Below are 22,214 nucleotides of genomic sequence, written 5' to 3'. Positions count from 1 at the left end.
TCAACATGTCTTGGTTTATTTTGATGGCACCTCTATGAGTCAGAAAGCATTTTCTGTGATGATAAGCTTTCCAGCAACATCAAATTACTTTGTGGCCCTCTACGGTACGATAAAAGATACAGTTCCTCCCACAAGTGATCTTTTTGAATATTTATTTGTAAAGTCCAGATAAAAATCATTAAAATCTACATTACTGTTCACATGATATATTTTTGTGTCACATGATAGCAATGTATTAATCAAAGAACCCATAAAATAATCAGTTTGTTCTATACTTCAGACTAAATGCGTAGAAATATCGGAATACATTAAATTACTGAGTTCAGCTTGCTGTGTGACATTTTTACCAACAAATGTCATATTCTCTTGCTGAATTTTAATTCACAAATTATAATTTCAGCTTGCTTATTGATCAAAAATCTCTTCATCTTCTCTTTGACATCAACTTTTGCATTTTTCTTTCATGTACCATCAGGGCAAACTCAAAATTGACAGTATGTAGACTGTAGAAATAGCAGCACATATGGCCCTCCAGTGGTCAACCAGTTGTAATCTTTTGTTTTTATGCAGTTTTCCCGCACAATATCACGTGACCGTGAGTGTCATTGGTTTATCATCTGTTCCCATTTCTCACCATGTCAACTATGCTAGTTGATGGTTCAAGTCCTTCAACTAATCTTAAGTGGACAGAAATCTACTTACAGTCCACTCTTGAGAAAGACCCCTCAGCAGGTGAAATCGTCAAGTCAGCGAAACATATCACAAACTCCCTGATCAGCATTCATTAAATTTACTCCATATGATGACACAAGCTGACATTAAACAAGTTTTGTAGATATTGCGAGCATTTGAAACGTTTCCTTCAACTTGGCTGTGTCTAAGAAGACTAAAGGTCAACTTATCACACATACATCTTGTAAACAGAGTCCCTTCCATGGCCACAAGATTTGAAGGTCATTGAACCAAAGCTCACATCTCCTTGATGAGTCTCTTAACAATTACCAGTAGCAATTCAATAGTTCATTCAGGATTTAAACCTCAGAGCCGTGCTCTGTTATGTCTTCCAATTCATCACAATCAGCAGATGATGCGTAAAACTGCTTCTGTAGACGAGTTGAGTAGTAGTACAAAGCCTGCAAAATACAAAATTGTCATAAGCATGTCGTACACAGGAAATCAGTTACGGGAGTGTTGTCATTCACTTCCACTTGTTTTTAATATTAAAGTACAAATGTGATTCTGATGTGACCAACACTAATAAATGAGGTATGAGCCATAAATTCTGACATTTTAGGCAATCAAATCCATGCTGATTATCATATTAAAGTAAAACATTTTGCAAATTCAAAATTCAAAGAAATTGTACTTAATTTCATTTATAGAAAAAATATTTTAGATGAGCAATGTTTTGTTCTCCAATCAGTTAGCCAGCACTTTCAATTATTAGTTTCATCTCCATGACAACCATTTCAGTCACCCACCTGGTAGATGTAGTTGTACTGTTCTTTGGTTTGTACAGCTCCAGCTCTGTCTTGTCTGATACAACAAACAGTGTACGGTACATCCACAGAGCTCTGATCTTCTAGTGCTCGCATACCGATGTCAATAGCTATCACGGTGCCTGTTTGTCCAGTACCAGGGCTGTAGGCAAAGATCAATAAGTCTACATTAATGTTGCCAAGGTAATTTGATACAATAATCCACTTTCCAGCAGTGGCAAAACCATGAGCATGCACATTATGCATAAATTCTTGCAAGCATGTAATCTTCAGTATCAGGGCGGTCACCCCCTGGGCATGTGTCACCCATACTCTTCTCATCCACCCATTAGGGTTAGGGTCAGGATACTGTCAAGTGTCAAATGGAAAAATTTCCAGGAGATGACTATCCCAGAACCACAACACCGTGGTCTGTTCATTCCACTAATGATACCATCTAGACTGCAGATAATATCACTGAGATTTTCCTCAGTCTGTGATAGTAACAAAGCATCCCTTTCTCTTCAAGATACTATACATACAATCTATCCTAACAACACAAGGCAAGTTACAAAATATGTCCATTTAAGGACATGAGTGCCCTGTAAGTGACATTGGGTAAGCTGTAAATCACAATCCAACGTATGTCACACATTAAAGGGGGAACTCCTGTGAGTGAAAGGGCGACCAAAGTTCTTGCATGGCCAGATTGCCTGTTTGAGAGGCAATGATCAATTGATACCTATCTTAATTCATCATTAACTGTTAATCCAGTATAATTTTTGGAACACTTTCAAAAAACAAAAGCAATGCTTGTATTTTACATATTTAATACACACCTTTAAACAGAAAGTTGTGAAGTTTTGCTCAAACTTTCCCCTAAGAAATTTAAAAATATACTCTTTAACAATCAAGAACAAACGTCAAAAGTCACCATGCTTATTATATTGGGATTTGAGAAACAAGTTACCCAAAAATTGACCAATATTAGAAATTCAAAATGCTTGCTACACTCTATGGAAACTCTTTGGTGTAAAATTTTCCATTTTCACATCAATAAACTGGTGAAATTGCTCCGTAGGCATCAAAATGAATTCCACAAAAGCAACAGACGTACCAGAAATGTGCTGTGAAAATTATAGTTTTCTCAAGGGTACATGTTATATTTATATTACAGGTGCACCAGTAGTTTCTTTTAAGGTGTCCCAAAATAAAATTTCACAGGCCAGAAGTTTTCTAGTGATGTTACTGAGGTTCACCTTGGTATATCACAACTTCAGAACAGTCAAGGCTATCGTATCAAATAAGTCTCATCAGACAAATATAGCATGTTTTTCCGAATGTTTTCATCTCCCTATACATACCTGCAGTGTACAACAACTGGGCCATGGTGTTCATGTATATCCTGCCTGGCATCTAACAGGAAGGAGACAATTGATGATGGCTGACCAGGCAGTGTGTCATGTGACCAATTTGTAAACCAATGGTGTGTCAGCGTACGACACAAATTTTTCTGTGGAAAAAAAATTGGAAGAAAGGGTGTTTCAAGAGCAGGAAATGACTAATGGGCGTAATTGTTTAACTGTCTTAAAATATTTTGATAATTTAAATCTGGAATACATCAAAATGTCAAAAGATGCTAAGTAAATGTGATTTTGAAACACATTCGACAACTCTTTTGTGTATCATTTTTCTTTCTTATGCATTTCTGTCAGTTAGGAGAAAACAGGCATCTTCACGATGAACTTTGATGCAACATTTTTAGCTCACATTTGGTTTTACCAATGTGAGTTTATCGTATAGGCTGAAGTCGATGGCGTCTGTATGTATGTGTGTATGTATGTATGTATGTATGTATGTATGTATGTACGTATGTATGTATGCATGTACGTACAGTATGTCCGTCAACATCAAAAACACGCAAACCGCTGCACGTTTCAGCTTGGTATTTGGTGTGTGGATGCATCCTGGGCTATAGATGGGATTTTGTTCAAATGAAGTCTGCATTGCCAAAATTATGCAAATGAGCTTACAAAATGTGAAAATGGTAAGAATTAATAACTCAAGAACCGCTTTTTTGATTGCTTTGAAAATTTGTGTGCAAGTACCTTAGGTTAACCTTATACAGTTTTATGAATATTGTGAAGATATCCTTAATTTTGTATTTTTGCTGAATTTTTTTGTGATTTTCTCATTTTCAGTAAAAATTCTTCTTCTCTGAAACCGCCGGCCCAATCACTCTCAAATTTTGGTTGTCTCTTTGCAAGGGTGTTACTCTTCTAATTTGTTGAAATTATGACAAATTTGGGAAAATTACTATTTTTGTGCAAGTTTGTCATTTTTGGTCAAAAAATCTTAGACAGTGTTTCCTTTTAAAACCCCTGGACAGACAGCTTTCATATTTCGTACACAGACGTACAAGATGACAATAGTTAGATATGTGGAAATTGTCCTGAAATATAAAAAATTGTATTTTTAAGACAATATTGTCATTTTGGGTCAATAAAACATTATTTCAACATTACTTGTTTGATAGCTTTGTAATTTGGTATAAAGTCCCTTGTTTGATAGCTTTGTAATTTGGTATAAAGTCCCGAAAGATGTTATTAGATAAATTTTCTGCTCAAAGTGTTGGGAAACCCCCAAATTTGTATATTTTAGCTACTTTTTTATCAGTTTGTGACCTTAAATGACCTACACCAACCCAGGATATGTTGTGAGACAACTTTGAAGGCTGTGAACATAATTTTGTCATATTTGATACCAATTTGTAGGAAAATTTGATCCAGAAAACAAAGCTGAGGTGATTTTTTTCATTTTGGACCAATTTTTGCAACTTTTCTATGTAAGACATACAAAAACTGATGAGAAATTTGGATCCAGGATAATTCCAGATGTTGTAATCACCACCCACAGTGGAAGGCATTTCACTATCTGTAACTAACTTAAGTGCTGTTTACATTAGAATGATAACACTCATGGCATTAATTAAAAATCTCCAAGGTTGTAAATGTACTTCCTGTCATTTGGTCTTATGTAATACCAAGGGGTGAAACATTTGATATGCAGGAGGGGGTAGGGTTTAGAAGATCAATGATGTAGCATTACTTTTTACCAGATCCCTCGTGAATTTTTTGCCCACTCCCACCTATTCTTTTTATCAAGCCTTCTCTGTTTTTTGTTGTTGACATTTGCTTATGTATTTAGGATCTGCTTCTCCCATTGCTATAGAAGTTGATATGCATGTTCCTAAAGATGACCTCCAGTACCTAAGTTGGAGACCTTATTTGCTTTTGTCATTCTTGTTTTTCCTGGTTTAAATATTTCTCGAATGGACCAATTCAAACCGAATGTGAGCACGTAGTGTCCTTGACGGTATTTTTACACAAGGCATTGACCAGTCCCATCAACCTAAGCATTCACTTACTTCAATATCTTTGATAAGTAGTGTTGTGACAGTACAATATTCTTTGATGTGTCGAGCCTGCACCGATATGAGATAATCACCGTGTAACTGTGTCGAATGTTCACCGTCCGGACGCACCGGCCAGTACTGATAACATCGTTTCTGAGAAAAGAGCCATAGCATAACGGGACAAGAGTTTCATTATCAGATATAATTGTTATGGGCTGCTTATATTTCTTTACTTTGTGACCTACAGAGATACATAGATGTCATTTGTGTTTGACACACTGAAAACAATCTGTCATAACTTTTAATAGAAAGAGGGACACATTTTAACCCTTTCACCACCATGGTTTGGTCCAAAACCATTGTTATCAATGGTGATTGTGGACCTGTTTACAGGGAATTGGGGGTGATCAGGTTAAGACTGTTGGTCAATACTTGTCTTTCTGGAGACCATATACTGGTTGTCTTTGGTAAGTGTGTGTTAAAATTTTCCCTTGAGGAACTATGTTCATAACATTTGTGCCGCAGCTGTCAAGAGAAACTTGCCAACTAAGGTTTGATGTTATTTTGAGAGTCATCAAGAGAGGATTTCAAGTGATTACATCTCTTTGTCGCGTCATGACCCTACGTGTGCCGCGTAAATCATCACAGTATCACATCATACAACATCACATATCAGTACAACTCACATACTTCGCATATAACTATTATGTATCTGATGTACCTTATTGATATCTGTTATCATTAGAATGACCCGTGACTGCTGCTCCCAAATCATTCTCCAGAAGTCAACGACCGTGTTTTCCATCGGGGCTTGTGTTGCTATGTACTCTTTCCTCTGATCATTGTAACCCTGGGCAACATAAAGAAATGTAGATGAAATGACTAATATTTACCATTTTGACAAATGTACCAATTTTCTTTATTTTGTTGTCTAATAACATGAAGTTGTCAATCATCCTATGGGTAATTTGATATCGTATTTCATCTTTACTTTATGCTAATCATCTAAGAAAAACAATATCTCACTGAAATATGACAAATTTTTTTATGGCAAGACAACATGGCAAATCCAGCGAATAATGCTACTTAATTTTTGAGGAAAGTATATACACACTGTTCCTTACCTTGACAAAGTTAGCATTAATGTATTCTGAAGTTTCATCTTCCATCCTGTAAGTGAGCTGAACACGGCTCTTCAACGGTGGTAAAACATGGCTGAACCGGTTCTTATGATCAATTCCCGATGGAATTTCACAAGCTTTTACCGTAGGATTTGGGAGGCTCTGCAGAAAAACAGAAATTAGGAATTCAACAGTGATCTTGTCAGTAATTACTATTGACCAATTTAGTAACTGATTTGCCTCTAGAATCCTGACAAACTTCAAAGTACTCTTCTCCAGATAAATGCAAATTACTTTAGAAATATTTCAGTTATAAAAATAGAGCAATGGAAAATGGTTTACAATCACACAAGTAACTCTCTTTAAAAAGGTAAGTTTTTAAATGAGACTTAAAAACATTAAAATTATCAACACATCAGAGTTTCGGTGGCAGCCTGTTCCAAAGCCGTGGAGCACATACAGAAAATGACCTATCTCCGTAAAAACAGAGTGTTAGCGATTGGCTGATGTAAACTGATAGTTGCACCCTCAGCAGTCGACAGAAGAGTACGCCCTAGATTATGAACGAATATAAGCTCCTTTATATATCTCGGCACTATATTGTTTAAAGCCTTGTACGTTCTTGTCAAGTTCTTTAGTAACAACTTTCTGTTTCCTACAGTATCTGTTGAGAGTTCTGTCACATACATATTCAACAACAACAAGTAAATCTGTATACAAATCACATGCCACATTATTTATCATGTCTGAGGGCAAAATAAGATGAAAAAAATTTCAGTGATCACTGTAATTATCAAAGTTGAATTCACCTTATGTCAATATTAAATAACATTTAATTTAGAGTAGTTAGATTTTGTCAATAATTTGATACAATTATAACAAATCTTACATGTATTGTCTCATCAAGAATATTTACACTTAACAGTCACCTGTATCCTCTTACCACTGAAAACAAATCTCTCCCTGGAATCAAAGAAATACTTTAAAAGGCATGAATTACCTGAAATTCTTCATCTATGGCCTCCGTGTACATGTAAAATTTGGACAAATTTTCAACTGTCAGAACATGAGATGGAAACACCTGTGTGATGAACAAGATAAAGAAATGATTATCTTATTTAATTGTACAGCTTGTATACTCTTGTTCCGTTTGAGTCCAGTGGCAAACAAGATAACACTTTCATCTTTTAAAGGACCAGTAGGTGTAACATTTGATGATTTTTCACCATGTTTTGTATACCAATTAGTTCTTGTTCTACTTTCCAAAGCATGCTTGAAACACACAACACAGCATCTCTATGTGTAAAACACACTTGGTATTGTTTACATTTGAATTCTTGTCTAGACCAAAATTGACTGGTCAATAATAACAATGTATAGGCTACAGACGAACAGACAGAGTTGACAAGCTGAGCACTGTGTATACTAGAGAGAGGGGGAGGGGGAGGGAGGGGGGTAGAACAAGAAACTATAGTTGACAATAAAGACAAATAGTTGAAAAATCATGAAAAGTCAGCTCTTTACCCTTTAATCCTTGCTCATAACCTTCAGAAGGCTAAATGTGTCTATTGTTTTCACAGCAGAGTTTGCAAGTCCAGTTTAAAAGAGGCTAATTGAATTGTTTTGGAAGTTCACGATATGATTTTTCAACGCAAACAATAACATAAAAATAGACAAACAATTTCAGCTCTGTAACCTTCACATAAAAAAAACCCATTGTTTATGCTTAATTCCCTGTTTGTTTGTCAAACACAGGGACACTTGATAGATGTGAGACCTCTGGTGACCTTCCATCTACAGGTCATCGTGTGATATGACTTGGAGCTGTGTGAAGGTCACGCATGGAACAAATTAACTCCTACAAGAGTTTCATGTCAAGACATAGATCATTGTAACAACATCTGTTTGTCTGATACAAAACTATGTCATAATGTTAACTACCCAGCCTTTCTTTCCTATCTCAGAGATATATCCACCCTGTCATCCATGGACAGTGCCAGGTAATGTTACACATTCTCCACAGAGCGGTGGAAGATTCCAATTCAAAAAAAAGGGGTGGCATGTGATCAGAGATGGTGAGTGACATATCACAGATGCTCGTCTCATTCTCAGAATAGATGGAACACACCAAGGGGAACAAATAAACAGTATCCTATACAGCTTCTTTTAGGAAAATTCATTTCTAATTTTAGTTTTTTGAGACTTGCTCTTTTGTATCATGATGTTATTTGCAGCTGTGCAGTATATTTATAGGAGCCACCCAAAACAGAATCAAAATATTTGCAACACGTACTGCAGTTTACCAGCCAACTGTGGTTGAATGGCTGAACCATAAACAGTAGAGGGAGAAGATATCGCCTCAGCTGTCTATATGGTTGAACCAATCCCATGGAACATATGAAAAATGTAGAATTCTGTAATAAATTTAACGCGGTCTGCCTTAATGCTGAAAAAATATACCGTGTCTTGAAAGGCAGAAACTAATTTTGGATGATCACCCCTTCAAAGATTAAATGGAAAATCCCTAAAGTGGGGATTGGTGTACCACATTGTGCCAAACATTTGAAGTTTATGGGCACTTTCGATTCTCAGTTTATAATTACTGTTGTATTGGCGATTGTCTCAATGTGAATTATGCATAGATATATGAAAATCAACTTGGGGATGACATTTCTAAACCAAAAACTGACCACCCTGAGTGGGGTACTTGGGATTTATAGGGACATTAACATTTTATAATATAGAGAAACAGATCATGGTCTGTGTAATATGAATCACTGGAGGACTCTGTGTGTGTGTGTGTGTGTGTGTGTGTAAAAGACAGATAGATAAGATTTGATTTGTTATGTAATACCATCATTACTGACTGATCAATCTCACAGGTCAGAAATCATTCTTTCGTAGATGAAAATATTTTGCCTGAAAATTTCTTTATTCATGAAAAGATCAATGTTAATGTAAAATTAAGCTATTGACTAGATTTTACTATCTCATTTACAGCTTGCTAAATGGGTGGTCGGTGCTGTATCACTCACTGAATATCGGAGAGTGATATAATGTCAAGGACTTCTACAGAGAGTATCATTGATTCTATCATCATGGATGCTTTCTTCAAAATTAACCCTTTGAGTGCCAAAGTCAATTTTTGTTACCTCTATAGAACATAACACCCACAACCTTTTTCATATCTAAACAAATTTTTTCCCAATTTTTCTGAAAGATTTTGGTCAAAAATTCTAGCTAATAAAAAGTTATGTCAGTTTGGTCCAAAATTACAAAAAAAATTACAGAGAAATTCATAAAAATCGATAAAATGTAACACTGAAATTTTGGTGGGAAAAATCACAGCACTCAAAGGGTTAAGTACAGAATATATTACATAGCAAAACGTAAACATCATCTCATCACAAAATGCAGTTGTTACATGATTTTTGCAAGTCATCTTCAAACGGAAGTCATCTTTAACCTATGATCAAAGCGAACTTGACCTACATGTTTGTGTTGCAGCATGTTTGGTTGACATGACATGTCAACCCAAACATGCTGCAACACAAATTACTTTATTCTACCAGAGCAACATCTTGTAATTACGTACTGCTGAGTAATTCTACTGCTGAATAATTCTACTTTATTCACTTGCATATGCCTGTAAACTCATCATACTCTATGTTAAGCGCAAATGCATGCACAGATACCACTCGCTTCACTTCAACATGTGTCAACAATCTGTATACCGTTACAATGACATCCACAAAATGAAAGAAAATCACTGTATTATCTTCCTCTTAACTCAATCACTATCTCAAAGCTCACGGACAGATCTCAGCTCTTACCTGAGGTGCTACTTCATCCCACTCCATGGCATAATTGACCGCAGCTACGATGGATTTGGAGTTCTTCTTAGAAAGTTTAGAATGACTGGTTTGCTGAGAAAACGACGTCAGGTGAACAGTTTCTTTATCATAACTGGTGTTGTTTATAACCAGGCATTCACCACAACTTCCGTAAAACACTTCCATTTGTTTCTTCTTCAATCGTCTTTTTCTCATCTAAAGACGAAAAAAATTATAAACATCAAAAATTGTACAAGTAGACCATCAGAAATTATGTTCCTCCTCCGAAATCAGTCTTCGACAGCCCTACCTTGTAAATTTTATATACAGACTGCCAACTCTCTATCTATCAACCATCTATGCTACATAAAAATGTATTAGAGTCTGAATATGATAAGCAGAAAGCTGCCGTCACTTTTGGCAGCAATTCAAATTTGTAGTTTTACTTTGAAGCAACATTGGTAGCAACTTTAAAAACTACTTTACCAGATTATCTGTAAGCTATATGAGAAGGGCAACCACAGTCATTGAGAGTATTAGCCATTTTCAAGTTTACTTAGTTGAATGTTAATGACAAAGCTTTCGTCTCACCTTGTATGTCCCTGAGACAAAAAAGACCATGAGTAGTACACCAGCCACTACCACACCAATAGTCCAGCCCATGAAGTGAGGCGGCTTGTCTCCATATGTGGGCTGACTTGTACTTGCCTCGCCACTAATAGATACTTTTAGCAACTGAAAGAGAGTGCAAATCTATAAGCTAGTGCACAGGCATACCATACTATATGAAAAGAAACTCCTTTCCAAAACTTCATAACGATAGCATCATTTACTTTCAAAAACATAGATGCTCTTTTAATGAGCAGATGATTCTTTTAGCTTATGTGTCTTTGATGTAAAATCTGTTTCAAGATGATTTATATGGAATTCGTTTTCTTCCCATAAAACAACAGAGATTATGATCTGCCATCAGTACACTTAACAACAAAGAAACAATTTTGTCTGTCTCAAGTTGCCCTACAACTTCAAGCACATATCCATGAATCTTTGACAGGAACATTGTACATGGGTATTTTCTGTCCCCTCATCATTGATTTTAGTCCGTGAATTTTTCTTACAAAATTTTTTCTCTTATTTACAAACTTATCTGTAAGTCTGAAAGTGGAATGATTACCTTGTCAGCATAAGCACCAAGATGTTGATGATTGGTTTCGATGGCATATCCAGCTTGGACTGTAAGCGTCTTACTGTATTTATTCTTGATCGCATAATACAGATCAATGTAGACTTCAGATGATCTTCTCTCAAGAAACTTTTGGTTTGATTTCTCTCTGTTGCAGTTTCTGTAGTCATTGAGTAAAACCACTCCAAAACTCGTGGCCTTGATGACGGACACATTTTTGGCGATCATGGCCAAGTTTGTCTTGAAGTCCTTTCTCATTGGACAGAACTCTGTCCAGGTCATTTCCATGACTAGCTCAATGTAGACTTCAGGGTAGCTTGGTGTGGTCGGGATTGTGCTCTCCTCTGGTTTTCTGCTACTTGTGTGCTGCCTGTTTCCTGTTGTCAAAGAGATTTCAGTGGTTGGCTTTCGTGGCACCTTCTTAGGGGGTGGTTTGGTGGGTGATGGTTTTGTTGGGGGTCTGTTTGGTGGTGGTTTCACTTCTATTCTTTCAGTCACAGGGGCAGAACTGGTGACAGAGGTTGTCATTGCTGTGTTGCTGTGCAAACTTGATGTTGTGGTTGGGTTTGAAACACTGAAATGACTTATGGTTATGCCTTGAGTGCTAGATATTATATCTTGAGTGCTAAAAACTATGTCACTGGGTTCAATCGTGTGAGATTTTGATACTTCTGCACTTTTCATAGAGCTTCTTTCTGATTGGCTGGAAGTTGGACCGACTGTCAGCCATTGGTTGTCTGAAGTCATGTGACTCTGCATATGATCCAATGATGAAGAGGCTGTTATGTGAGGTTGTTGTGTTGATTTTTTGCCTCCTGCAACAGATTTTTCCACTTGTGCTGACAAAGTGACCACTTCATTGACTGGTGATGTAAATTCTTGTGTGACTGCAGACTTCAAAAGTTGTTTAGATTTTTCAGGTAACTTGTCACTAAATGATCTTGCATTCTGGATACTTGAACTTGGCAGGACCCTAGTAAGTTTGTCCACAGAGTTCAAGGGGACTGTAGAGAACACAGGAACAATTTTTGAAAATTCGTCCTCTTTTGTTTTCTTTGTTCTCATGACAACTGGAATGGAGAATGTCGGAGAGATTGCCTGTGATAGTACTTCATCGTGTGTAGTTTGTGCAATCAATTTCTGTGAATTCCTGATTTCTTCTGACTTTGCTGCTTGATGTGTTCTCATAATATCTTTCACATCCTCGCTACCTTTCCATGTCATTCTAGGAAAAGATTCAGAAGCAGTTTCCATAGCAACTGTTGTCTTTCTTCCTCTCTCCATGGAAACTGAGGATGAAATTACTTCCTTACCAGCTGTGATGAATTTGTCACCAGTGATTGTTTTCAAATTTACCATTCTTGATAAACTTTCTGTTCCATCGGGTGATGCTAAAATTTCCAAAGTTGAAGAGGGCATAAATTTATTTTCCTTTGGGTCAAACGTGATTGATGGTGTTGGGATTGGTTTAATTTCCTGGATGGAGGAAGTGGCTGCCCATGTTTGCATGTTGGATTCTTGAGTAATTATATCACCTAGAACAGAGCTTTGGTATTTCAAGTCTTTAGATGGCTGTATATTCTGACGAACAGTGGTGTGTTTCAACTCTTTCACAGGAGGCATACTTTGAGAAAGCATGGTTGCATCTTGAAAGGGACTTCCGATACTTTTTTCATCGGTTTTGACGACACGACGAGTGACTTCCATAATCTCAGATCTGGTCAGTGATGACGTGACTACAGGTGTGGGATAAATTTCTATCACTTTCTGAGTTTCTTTCAGTTCTTTTACATTTCTTGACTGCAGAGGAATGTGCAAGGAATTGCCTTGTTCAGCACTGACTTCCTGTTTCTTTCCATTTGCAGTTATGGTAGATGCTAATTGGGCTGTAGATATCAATTGGGTTCTGGCAATATCCTTGATGGGAATTGATTTAACATCATGAATTACCAGGGAGGAAAACACTTCGCTTGCCACAATGGATTTTCCGAACAGGCTATTTAAAGGTACTTGGGATTCCTGCCGTCTTGTTACGCTTTTAGATGTTTCATGTCTAAAGTTTACGACTGTATTTTTCATACCCTTTGCTGTTTTTAAAACATCACCATTGTGAAGCCGAACAGTATTTTGTTCAAAGTTGTCGTCCAGCTCTGATGTCTCCATGACGCCAGTTGCTATGGTATCATCCTTGTCATCATTATCAAGTCCTGGCTGTTTCCATCTTGCAGTGGGTGTTGGAAATATCTCATTTGACATAAGAACAATGGGTTTAGATTTTTTCAGATCTTTTATGGTTAGAGTCTGAGATGGGATAGCAGTGCGACTGACACGATCTCTTTGAACGCTCATTGTACTCTGATAATGTACGTCTTCTTTCTTCTTGTCTTGGAACTTATCTGCCTGTGGAACGGCTGTCGGTCGGACGTTTTCAGCTGAAATAATGTCTCTCACTGTAAATGGGATGTTGAGGATCCTATGTTCTGTGGAGAAAGCTGCATCACCTTGATCCATAGAATGGAATCCCGGCAAATCTTCTTTGCCATCTTCACCTGCCTTTCCACCACCAAATCCTGGAAAAAATAATTATTTTTGATTGAAAATCCCATATCATATGTGGACTTGTTATAATTCACAAGTTTGGATTAAAAATGGTAATGAGCAGTATAAACATGCAGCAACGAGCAATATTGACAGACCTCAAACACGGACTCTTTTGAGGTTGCCATAACTCTGTGGAATAGGGCTGTTCACGGTTTACGTCACTGTTCTCTCATTAATATGCAAAAATAAATATTTGTCCGCATTTTTAGATTAAGCTTTTGAAAATTACGCATGCTAGAACGACGAAAATACATCTCAGTGGGCAACTGCTAGTGTAACAATGAATACTAAAAAAATATTCACGACTCAGAGTACAAGCTGCAAAAACAGCCACGCATGCAACATTGATAAAATTTGTCCGCATTTCAAGCTGCGTGTCCGATGTCGCACGCGTACAGCTATATTTAGTAACAAACCTGTAACCGTGAACAGCGCTATAGCCATACTATTTGTGTCATTCTGCTGTCAGTGTTGATTACACTGCCTTGCTAGATCACCTTCCTTGCAGCTCAAATACAATATTGAAATATCAAGCACTTCTTTCTGCTCCAAACTTTTCCATCATATAAATATCACATTACGTGCATTCTTAAAGATAGTGTATATATAAATTGTGAAAGAGTTTATCGCTGTAAACAGAGAAATGACAAGTACATCATTGGAAGTATTTTGAATGATTTATTTCCATTCGTGCAGTAAAGAAAGACAGAGTAATTGTAATTATTCAAATATTTACGTTCAGCAGAAAAATAACAAGAAATCCACAAGCTGCATGAAGATATAGGAAGCCATTCAGATAACTAACGCCGGCCTGGAAAATCCTTGACATATGTATATAACAGTCAATGAAGCCTTCAAAGTCCAAGTCGTTGTTTGAGACTCTAGCAAACAAAAACTACATGTATATGATTTCATCAGGACACCGCTACAAGCGGTCGCTATCATATCTTTTCATCCTCGGGGTTATGTACAAACGAAACTCTGGTGTCTCCTTGCCCTTCTCAACTTTCCTAAACTCTGACTGTAAAATACTAACACAAGTCTCACTGACATGATTTATAAGTTCTAGAAGAGTCATAAAACATGTGAGTGTGCCCTGGACACTGTTTATGGACAGGCTCAGAGGTCCTACAGAGCCCCTTAACTTTGTAACAATTAGAAGCGTTCTGGATGATGTTGCCAGACTTGCCTACTGTCTCAGAACCTCCTCAAAGTATCTGATTTCAGTTCTTCTGGGAAAGAAGGAAAAGAAAATAATACTGGCCGCAACTTGTTTTCTTCAAATTAAAAACCCACAAGATAGCTCTCCCACTGTCTAACTATTGCTGGTTGCAACCATGCAGCTACTGTCCTACACATACTTTCGAAAGGAGGGTATTTGGTGTTTTTAATGTGGAACATACAGAGCAGCAACTTCTTTGTGGATGTGAAAAACATTTACGGCAAAACCTTCAAAGTATATGAAACCTTTTCTTAAAGGGACAGGTTTGTTATCAACTTTATCTCTGAACAAACCGACAACCAACTGACTATGACTTTCCAAGGAGAAAAGAGGACTAAAATCACATAAACAGTCGATATCAACAGAACTAAAGTGCAAGAAACAGGGATGGAGGACTGACACGTTAAAGGAGGTATCCCATGCCCATAGTCCACTGCCTTACTACAAGAAGATGCACCAGAACTACAATTTAGGTATCATAATTACGATGAAACTAATGCATCAGAATTGTTTTTCATTCTCTAAGGGGAGAACCATTTGATTTCGGGGGGGGGGGGAGTTGTGGAAACAAATTTGTCGGCAGGTAAAGAAGAAAAAGAATTGATCAAGTAATGTCTTGAGAAATAAAAAATTACCATAGCAGACCAAAGAAAAAAATTTCACAAACTTTTGGAAATCTGACTCTTTCATTCTTTCATTCTCTGGAGGTGAGTGTGCTGCCTTTGACAGAGATAACATTTTCAAAATACATGAAGAAGTCCAATGTCTTTTTACCAATATTTGTAATATAAACACCCAATAAAAGTTAGGTCAACCTCATTCTACAAAAGGCTTTTGCTGTATGCTACATCCTGGCAAACATATTTCATAGCTCACACTACAAGTGCATAATATTTTCTTCCGGTTCCTGGTTCTACTCAGATGGCTTGAAGGAAAGCAACTCAGGGGGGTCTGGATTACAACACTCAGCCAATCAGACAGCTTCTCATGGATTTGTTACCAGTTATCTCTTGTACATAAAACTGATATAATAGAACTGATATAACAGCCATATGGATTGTAAAGTGTGACTCATTTCTACTCACATCACAGCGGACATTAGATTGTTTACATCCACAAGATGTTCTGGTAGCTTTTTTCCAGGTTTTTACAATTCAATTTCAATAAAGAATTCATTAGAGACAATTCTTTGTTTACACAATCTCTGTCCTCTAATTTAATGTCATCTGTCCTGTGCTTACGTAGAACACTACACATTTTTTTAGATATGCAGTTGTTAACCAGTGATTAATTCAAGAATAGCAGATTAAAAAACTGGTTATCACAAACAAAAATTTGCATTGCTTCCCTATTTGGGAAAAAAAATTGATGGAGGACAGACAATAGAAAATAAAATTACTGCCACTGTGGCAGGAAAAAAAATGCTGCCATACCTATTTCCTCCAACCCCCCTGAAATCAAACTATATTTCATTTTCTTTCACAGACCTGATGTTGAAATTGAACAATAACCAAAATTCAATCCCATCTGTTCAGTGGTAAGTCAGAAAAAACAAACTTTTCTCCATTAAAGAATAAGCTTATAAAGAATCATTCAAAAAATCTCTACAATAGGTGAATAAACCAAGTTGATGGTACCCATAATGCCATACAGTCATCCACAAGGGAACTGTTTTAGAAGAACGAGCGTAAAGTTGGCGTCATCCTCATCCTCAGCCTCAGGTGACCTTTCTAGCTGACGCTGAAAATGACGCTGCTCAGCGTCAGCTTCAGCGTCGTATCCGAAGATTGCCGAAGTTACGCTACCCGATGACGGATAAATGATAAAATTCGCCCATAACTTAAGAAAATAACAACTCCATTCTTTCTCAACTTTCTTTTGAATCGTAAAACTGTTTCGCAGGTAATTTTTAATCGTTAGAATATCTCATACAGGCTAGATTTTAGGAAATGTTCGTAATTTTCAGTCCATGGATCCATGGATGTGTTTGTTGGTACCTCTCAACTCTTGCGTTAAGATTTTCCAAAAATTGGTGCAAAAAGGTATACATGTCCGAAATTTGTAAAAATCGGAACTATGAGAGGCGATATGAAAGCCCTAATTATTCAGAGGATATATAAAACAATTAAGTTGTAGAACTATGACTTGAGGCCTGAAAAGTCAACGCCACCTTTGAACTTTAAATTGAAATTAAGGGCTAAGAATGTTGCGTTGTAGCTACATCGTGAGAAGCAGAGAGTTTACTAAATATTATGAAATACAAACCCAACTGTGTTTTGATTAACATTTACAGTGATATGAAACTTGGAGCACATTTTTAAAGTCGTTTTTACACTTACTATTCCATCAGACGCATTCGGGAATAATCGGATCTGACGCCGGTGAAGCTGACGCTGTAGCGTCATCCTCATCCTCATTTTCGCGTGACCCCTGAGGCTGAGGATGAGTATGACGCCAACTTTAGGCAGGTTTTAGAAGATGCCACTGTTTGTTTGCTTTGATATCACAAAAGTTAATTATAGTGCCTGGGGTCACAGCTGAGGTCAAAGGTGAACTATATTTATAATTTGCATAAAAAGGTCATCCTCCACAGTTGACCTGATAATCAACAGCACTGTTGTTTGTCACTGAACACCTTGAGTTGTCAAAACTTTGCTTTGAGGATATAAAATAGACAAAAACAATCAACTGAAACTTTTTGAATCAATTTTTCAGCAATAAAACAAAGTTATTTACACATATGAAATTAGTACTGAAATCCTCTGAAAACATTTCGAACAACAATATTTAAGTGGAGTAGCTAACAGGCAGTCACGTATGTAAATATTTTCTTCAAACTCTCTTTTATTAATCTCTACACGCCATGTATGAGTGTAAAATTTCAATACTTACTGTAATACTTGAAATAATTCTATGTATATATCAGTATATTATGCATGTATGCGTGTACTGTATATATGTATGAATATAATATATATATATATATATATATATATATATATATATATATATATAATATGTAAATAAACTACTTTTCCATTCAATTTTGTAATTTTTTTCAGACAGCAGTTGTCATGAATGATTGCTGTAGACATATATTCACAATCATTTACATATACTTCTCTTTAAGGCAATCATAGGTATCGATGTGTGCTAATTTTTATAAACTAAAACACAGAAGAAATTCAGTGCAGTGCTAGTATTTCTGACCATACATCTTGATATTGATTGTATTGATATCTTTATTTACAATGAAATGTTCTCTGTGCTCAGCTTCATCTCAACATTTCATACTTGTTCTCTTTTGTCACTATTTCCGTTTCAAGATAGCCTGATATGATATGCATGGCAAGTCTGGATTAAATTAAACCTGCAGTCTTCGAGTTACATTTTAATATGTGTATGCAATCTCTGCAAGAAACTAAATAGTTTCCTGATATCGAATATCAACGAAGAACGTCTTCCACGGACAAGAATCTTTCTGGTTAGCTCTGTTCTAACTTTTAAGTTTGTTTTGTACTATATACTCCGTGGGGTCAGTGTGGGTCAAGTATGTCAATAAATCTCGACCTCAGGACTGACCTTTGCATCGAAATTGCCGAAATCAGCGTGACTTTGACATCGTGTAAATGGTGTTTTAATAGCATAATTTACAAAGTTTCACGTCGTGCCCGATATCCCCGGATAATCTGCGATTTCGAGGTTCAGGGCGATGGTTAAAAGTTTTCCGAATGGCATCTACGATAGATACTGAACAGTCGATCAGCAACCTTGACACGTCAATTCCGAAGTGAAAATTCTCTGGAAAGTTGCAGTTGTCACTTTTCAGACTTGAAAACATGGCAAGGTCACAGACTTTGGGTATGAAACATAATCTTGTCGACTTGATCAAAGTAACCAAGCCACACTTAACACAGCCTGAAACAGACAAGAAGAATCTCACCTTGGGCATTTTGCTTTCCGACTGCGATGACCAGCAGAGTACAGCAGATCACCCGTACTGACGAGAGCTTCGCGTTGGCCATTTTATCAGCTTCATTCGCTGACGGAGGATTGGGGGAAACGAGCACACCCTCAAGCCTCTGCTTTTCAAGTGAAGTGGTGGGCGATACGATAGAAGATTGTAACAGCCCTGCCAATATAGACCTGTTTGTTGTCAGCGAATCCGGGAACTGCTTCAGAAAGTTATCCTGGGTCAGCTACATGCATCCCCGGCATGCATCCCCGTCTACATCTCACGCTCACGCACTGAAAGTTGATACCCGAGCGATGATTTACTGTAAGAAAGATCAAATAGGCATACACAATGTGAAAGACTGTTTACGCCAGTGCCGACGACCGATGAAATAGGATACGGAGATGTGCTGTCATGTCACTGCCATGCCATGCACCGTCTTTGCTACACTCCCATCTCTCATGCAAGACTCTTCGCTGATTGATGTAAACTTTCGGAATCCAAGGCAGACCCCCTAGGTTATCGCAAATCCATCGACTGCTCCCGACCAATATACTACCAGTAATAATATTGTTTATCTACACCAGAAACGGTTAGGACAGTTTTACCCGAACTTTGCCGAAGAAAATAGTGAAAGAAAGACAGATTAGGGAGAAAAACATATTCAGCGCGGTCATCAATCGCCGGGTGATTCCATTGGCCCAGTGACAGAATATGCCATCATCTCAGTTCCCAACCAAGTGAGTCGTATACTCGCAGGGAAGACAAGAATGATACACCATGCACCACAGGGCCAGAAGGCAAAATACATCTTTTGCGGAATGGAATGAAGGGAACTCTACATATCTGAGATATAGTAGAGCAATAGTTATACTTTGAGAATTAAATTTACAAACGACACGGCATTTTGCCTTAGTTCTAAACATTCTCGCACAATTTGAGAAGAACAAGTCCAAAATGTTAAGCCCTTGCCATACAAGCGATTCCGCTTGTGAAACAAGTGATTCACCGAAATGGCTTCATGATAAGGCAACAAAATTATATTATTTTAGATGAGTGATTTTTAAAATAAAAGCGTATCCTTTGCTCGATAAAGGCCCAGGCATGGCATGTTTTCTTTGCGCGACTTACTAGTAAATATTCGCTATCAATTGAAGACGTTCCGCTCGCTTAATTATTCAGAGATGAATTCCGCTTCGGCAAAATTTTGCTTTAATCTCTGCATGTCTCCCCCCTTCAAGATAACTGACCGCAGCCGAGTCAACAAGCTGACAAGTATTTGTGGATAACTACTACAACTACATATTTTGGAAAAGAAGAACGTTTGAAATGAGACAAATTTGATAAATGTGATTGAACGTGAATCTTTCTTTGATCACGTGCACATTGCTAGGCTTTAATTAAATAAGAAAGTTCGTTTAATTGTTATCCCAATTTACATTCACTATCACATTGGAAGACATACACTCTTCATGAATGGTTATCACAAGACGATCAAACGCGGTCTTGTTACCAGAGTTAACCAATAATTCACCCAACAGTCCCAATCCAAATGTTATCTCTCCATTTGCACACCGCACAAGATACTATCATTTGTGATAGTTTTGTTTTATATTTTGAATAGATTAATAATTTGAATCGTGTTCTGGCTCCCTGAGCATTCCTACGTTGAAAATGTATCGGAGGAAGACTGTTTATGATCTCATTGAATTTTAGTTTCATGACATTTTCATGTACGAAGTGTTTGTAGATCCCTTGTTGCTGGAATAAGAGGAGGACAAGTGACGTGCAGAAGAATTACACAGCAAAGATCGAAGTAAAAGCAGTGTCTACAGCTGTATGTTCGTACACGTATGTGTGGCAGATGGCAAACAAGCTTACAACCTTCTTCTATTGTCTCATATTTCTCTAAAATGTGATTGCCTTGAGATCAACTCTCCATATGCGCAAGAGTGAGACAATCTGATCAATTTTCTATCGTGTATTGGTCACTTGTTTGAATGTAGCGAAATCCAACTGCCATATCCACGGGCGGAAATTCTGGAAATCTTTAGAGAAAAAACTATCACAGGTGATTTTCTCATCAACAATGTCATAGTCACGGCTCCAAGGTCATTGTAAATATTTTGTTTCGCTTCTGTGCACATGAACCCCGGCCAAGACCACTTCTGCATAAATAGCATCAATCCACTGAAAAGGGGAAATATTTCTTCGAACGATAAGGAGAGAGCAGGAGAAATGAAGAAGACAGAAATGAAAAGATCAAAGGAGACATGTATGTATACTTGGAGATAGATTATAAGGTGAACAGGACAGAACGATGATCACGTGTTCATCACGTGACATTCTCCAAAGTGAACTCCAATCGTCACGGTGCTCAATATACCCACCTATTCTGATGAAAACCAGATGTAGAGATGACGACGTTTCGACCTTTGCTTGTCCTCGGCTGTTTTTGTTTGCTTGTGTCACTTTTCTGGAGAGGCGAATGAGCGAAACTTTTCCAATTACTCTGGAATCAAGCTTGTCCGCCCTCTATAACAACCATGAAGATGTACGTTTGTCTTTCAAAGTTAGGAATAAAATCAAGTGGCAAGCGCCACCAATGATGCTGTTCGTGTATAGAGGTGTTCGCAAGTGGTTCGATGGCGAGAAGGCAGTTGTTTTTTTCTATCAGTGGGCGTGCAAAGAGGCATCTATTTTATGTCAGTGGTCCGGGAAAAGTTTTGTTTTATAATTATTTTAAGCAGACTTTAGGGGGAGGACAAAATCATGTGTAGATGAATTGGCAGAGGAAAACTTTTGTTATGGGAAGATAGCAGGAGGGGGGAGGTTCTTGTGGCGGCCGGGGAGAGGGACACTCCGGAGTTTCTTGTATTGGGAGGGAAAGGGGAACCAAGAAGTGTGGATGGGAGGGAAACCTTTTCAATTTGAATGGGATGGCGGTTGCGAACAACTTTTACTTTCCCCGCCATTATGTTTTGCCTAAAATTCCTTTAAGTACTATATTTAAACTGAAAATACATTTAGTTACAATGTCTGGTTAGGCTGGTTGGCTGCCCGCCCGAGTGGTCTTTATTTGACTATGGCCATTCGATCCAGTGATTTCTGGTAGGGGTCGACCATTATACCTTGGGGTGGTTAAAAACGGGAAGAAATCAGGAGAGCAAAATTGCGGGAAAAATTTCGCCATTCAGCCATTTTGAGGTTGACCAAATTTTGATTTTTTTATGGAGGACGGGGAGAAATCAGGAGAGCAAATTGCGGGAAAAATTTCGCCATTCAGCCATTTTGAGGTTGACCAAATTTTGATTTTTATGGAGGAAGAGTATGCATGTTATGAAAAAAATACTTATCAGGTTTTGGAACGAGAAAAATGATGTGTACGTCTGCATTTCGGACCATC

General features: G+C 37.5%; 1 protein-coding gene across 2 annotated transcripts; it reads right to left on the bottom strand.

Annotated features, from left to right (window-relative positions):
- Positions 1–135: 135 nt before the first annotated feature.
- LOC139121662 (uncharacterized) lies at positions 136–21,317 on the bottom strand. 2 transcript variants are annotated; one of them, XM_070686740.1, is made up of 12 exons: positions 21,199–21,317; positions 18,797–19,130; positions 11,022–13,600; positions 10,439–10,582; positions 9,848–10,063; positions 7,015–7,095; positions 6,018–6,176; positions 5,615–5,743; positions 4,906–5,046; positions 2,843–2,991; positions 1,482–1,641; positions 136–1,133 (listed from the first exon to the last, which is right to left on the bottom strand). In XM_070686740.1, exons 2-12 carry the CDS (start codon positions 18,876–18,878, stop codon positions 1,032–1,034), a joined length of 3,942 nt encoding a protein of 1,313 aa, XP_070542841.1. In that variant the 5' UTR covers positions 18,879–19,130; positions 21,199–21,317; the 3' UTR covers positions 136–1,031. The 2 variants fall into 2 exon arrangements, with proteins under 2 accessions (XP_070542841.1, XP_070542842.1); XM_070686741.1 differs by lacking the exons at positions 136–1,133; positions 1,482–1,641; positions 2,843–2,991; positions 21,199–21,317 and adding an exon at positions 3,120–3,243 and having other exon boundaries at positions 4,864–5,046; positions 18,797–19,293.
- Positions 21,318–22,214: the final 897 nt, after the last annotated feature.

Source organism: Ptychodera flava, chromosome 21, assembly GCF_041260155.1.
Source record: "Ptychodera flava strain L36383 chromosome 21, AS_Pfla_20210202, whole genome shotgun sequence".
Classification (NCBI taxonomy): domain Eukaryota; kingdom Metazoa; phylum Hemichordata; class Enteropneusta; family Ptychoderidae; genus Ptychodera; species Ptychodera flava.
This window is presented reverse-complemented; position numbering and strand designations above follow the sequence as displayed.

Excerpts from the sequence above, each read along its gene's own strand:
- LOC139121662 (XM_070686740.1), bottom strand. The coding sequence starts at position 18,878 with ATGGCCAACGCGAAGCTCTCGTCAGTACGGGTGATCTGCTGTACTCTG. Across the intron at positions 10,583-11,021 it reads TTGGTGCTTATGCTGACAAG|TTGCTAAAAGTATCTATTAG; the intron begins GTAATCATTCCA and ends ACTCTCTTTCAG. Across the intron at positions 7,096-9,847 it reads GGGATGAAGTAGCACCTCAG|GTGTTTCCATCTCATGTTCT; the intron begins GTAAGAGCTGAG and ends TTCATCACACAG.